The 2,287-nt window shown below is 47.0% G+C and overlaps 1 protein-coding gene across 1 annotated transcript; it reads left to right on the top strand.

The window, feature by feature from the left end:
• Window positions 1-438: 438 nt before the first annotated feature.
• LOC131941011 (adhesive plaque matrix protein-like) lies at window positions 439-1,661 on the top strand. The gene is made up of 2 exons (XM_059299972.1): window positions 439-1,314; window positions 1,422-1,661. Exons 1-2 carry the CDS (start codon window positions 439-441, stop codon window positions 1,659-1,661), a joined length of 1,116 nt encoding a protein of 371 aa, XP_059155955.1.
• Window positions 1,662-2,287: the final 626 nt, after the last annotated feature.

The following is a 2,287-nucleotide window of genomic DNA, read 5'->3' as shown; positions in this document are numbered from 1 at the left end:
AGGGTTGTATTTCGCATCTTTTCAGGACGTTGCTTTTGATTTATTTATAATGATGGGTGTCTAATAAAAAACATGAGTTTCACATTCCAATTATTCATCAACGCATAAAGGTCGTGCACTGTGTTGGATTTCTACGCGTCGGTTTGTTGGTAAAGGGAATAATATAACATTCTAGAACAACCACACCCAGCCCGCAAGATAAGGATACAATTGAATAAGTAATAGGGTTGGAATCTGTTTTAGAAAAAATATTATTGAATTATTTTTGTAAGTCCAACTCTAAAAAACAAGACTATGTAATTTTTTTATAATACGCATTCAGCAATGAGTGTATTACTATTAAACAATGAAATAATATATTGCATTAAGTGCTCAAGCATGTGAGCAAGTTCAACTACACTGTATCAGGCCTTATATTTTGAACCCTAGCAAGCCCACATGCACTGCATCAAGCCTACCTACACCATAGCAAGCCCACAAGCCCACATGCACTGCATCAAGCCTTCCTACACCCTAGTAAGCCCACAAGCCCACATGCACTGCATCAAGCCTACCTATACCATAGCAAGCCCACAAGCCCACATGCACTGCATCAAGCCTACCTACATCCTAGTAAGCCCACAAGCCCACATGCACTGCATCAAGCCTACCTACACCCTAGCAAGCCCACAAGCCCACATGCACTGCATCAAGCCTACCTACACCCTAGTAAGCCCACATGCACTGCATCAAGCCTACCTACACCCTAGTAAGCCCACAAGCCCACATGCACTGCATCAAGCCTACCTATACCATAGCAAGCCCACAAGCCCACATGCACTGCATAAAGCCTACCTACACCCTAGCAAGGCCACAAGCCCACGTGCACTGCATAAAGCCTACGTACATATTAGCAAGCCCACAAGCCCACATGCACTGCATAAAGCCTACCTACACCCTAGCAAGGCCACAAGCCCACGTGCACTGCATAAAGCCTACGTACATATTAGCAAGCCCACAAGCCCACATGCACTGCATAAAGCCTACCTACACCCTAGCAAGGCCACAAGCCCACGTGCACTGCATAAAGCCTACGTACATATTAGCAAGCCCACAAGCCCACATGCACTGCATAAAGCCTACCTATACCATAGCAAGCCCACAAGCCCACATGCACTGCATAAAGCCTACCTACACCCTAGCAAGGCCACAAGCCCACGTGCACTGCATAAAGCCTACGTACATATTAGCAAGCCCACAAGCCCACATGCACTGCATAAAGCCTACCTACACCCTAGCAAGGCCACAAGCCCACGTGCACTGCATAAAGCCTACGTACATATTAGTAAGCCCACAAGCCCACATGCACTGCATCAAGCCTACCTATACCATAGCAAGCCCACAAGCCCACATGCACTGCATAAAGCCTACCTACACCCTAGCAAGGCCACATGCACTGCATCAAGCCTACCTACACCCTAGTAAGCCCACAAGCCCACATGCACTGCATCAAGCCTACCTATACCCTAGTAAGCCCACAAGCCCACATGCACTGCATCAAGCCTACCTACACCATAGCAAGCCCACAAGCCCACATGCACTGCATCAAGCCTACCTACACCCTAGAAAGCCCACAAGCCCACATGCCCACATGCACTGCATCAAGCCCACCTACACCATAGCAAGCCCACATGCCCACATGCACTGCATCAAGCCCACCTACACCATAGCAAGCCCACAAGCCCACATGCACTGCATCAAGCCTACCTACACCACAGCAAGCCCACCCACCAAGTTGATCGTCTGCTCTCACCTCACCACCACCCCCCCCCCCCCCACAGCTCACCACACGAACATATGTACAATACGAGGGTGACGTGTTTTCTGGGTAAACACGTGCAAGCTCGTGACGTAACCATCAAGGCGGGGGTGAGCACTTATTCCAATGTACAAACCAACTGAATGGATGAGTTAGGGTGAGCACTTATTCCAATGTACAAACCAACTGAATACATGAGCAGCGTGAGCACTTATTCCAATGTACAAACTAACTGAATGCATGAGCAGCGTGAGCACTTATTCCAATGTACAAACCAACTGAATGAATGAGCTAGTGTGAGCACTTATTCCAATGTACAAACCAACTGAGTGAATGAGCGGGTTAGCCACTGCACGTGAGAAGTATTCAATCAAATCAAACTCAACGGACAAGAAATTAGTAGATCATCTGGAAGTGATTGAAATCGATTCTGCTGTTCAGCAGGAAAAGAATATTTTTTTAGTACCAATTATAAAGGTACATAAAGAA

Source organism: Physella acuta, unplaced genomic scaffold (genome assembly GCF_028476545.2).
Source record: "Physella acuta isolate Inbredline_101_S28 unplaced genomic scaffold, ASM2847654v3 ptg000339l, whole genome shotgun sequence".
NCBI lineage: Eukaryota > Metazoa > Mollusca > Gastropoda > Physidae > Physella > Physella acuta.
Note: the sequence above shows the minus strand (reverse complement) of the source record. Positions and strands in the feature narration are given on the sequence as shown.

Coding starts and splice junctions, on each gene's coding strand:
- LOC131941011 (XM_059299972.1), top strand. CDS start 439: ATGCACTGCATCAAGCCTACCTACACCATAGCAAGCCCACAAGCCCAC. Junction 1,315..1,421: donor GTGCACTGCATAAAGCCTAC/GTACATATTAGT, acceptor CCTACACCCTAG/CAAGGCCACATGCACTGCAT.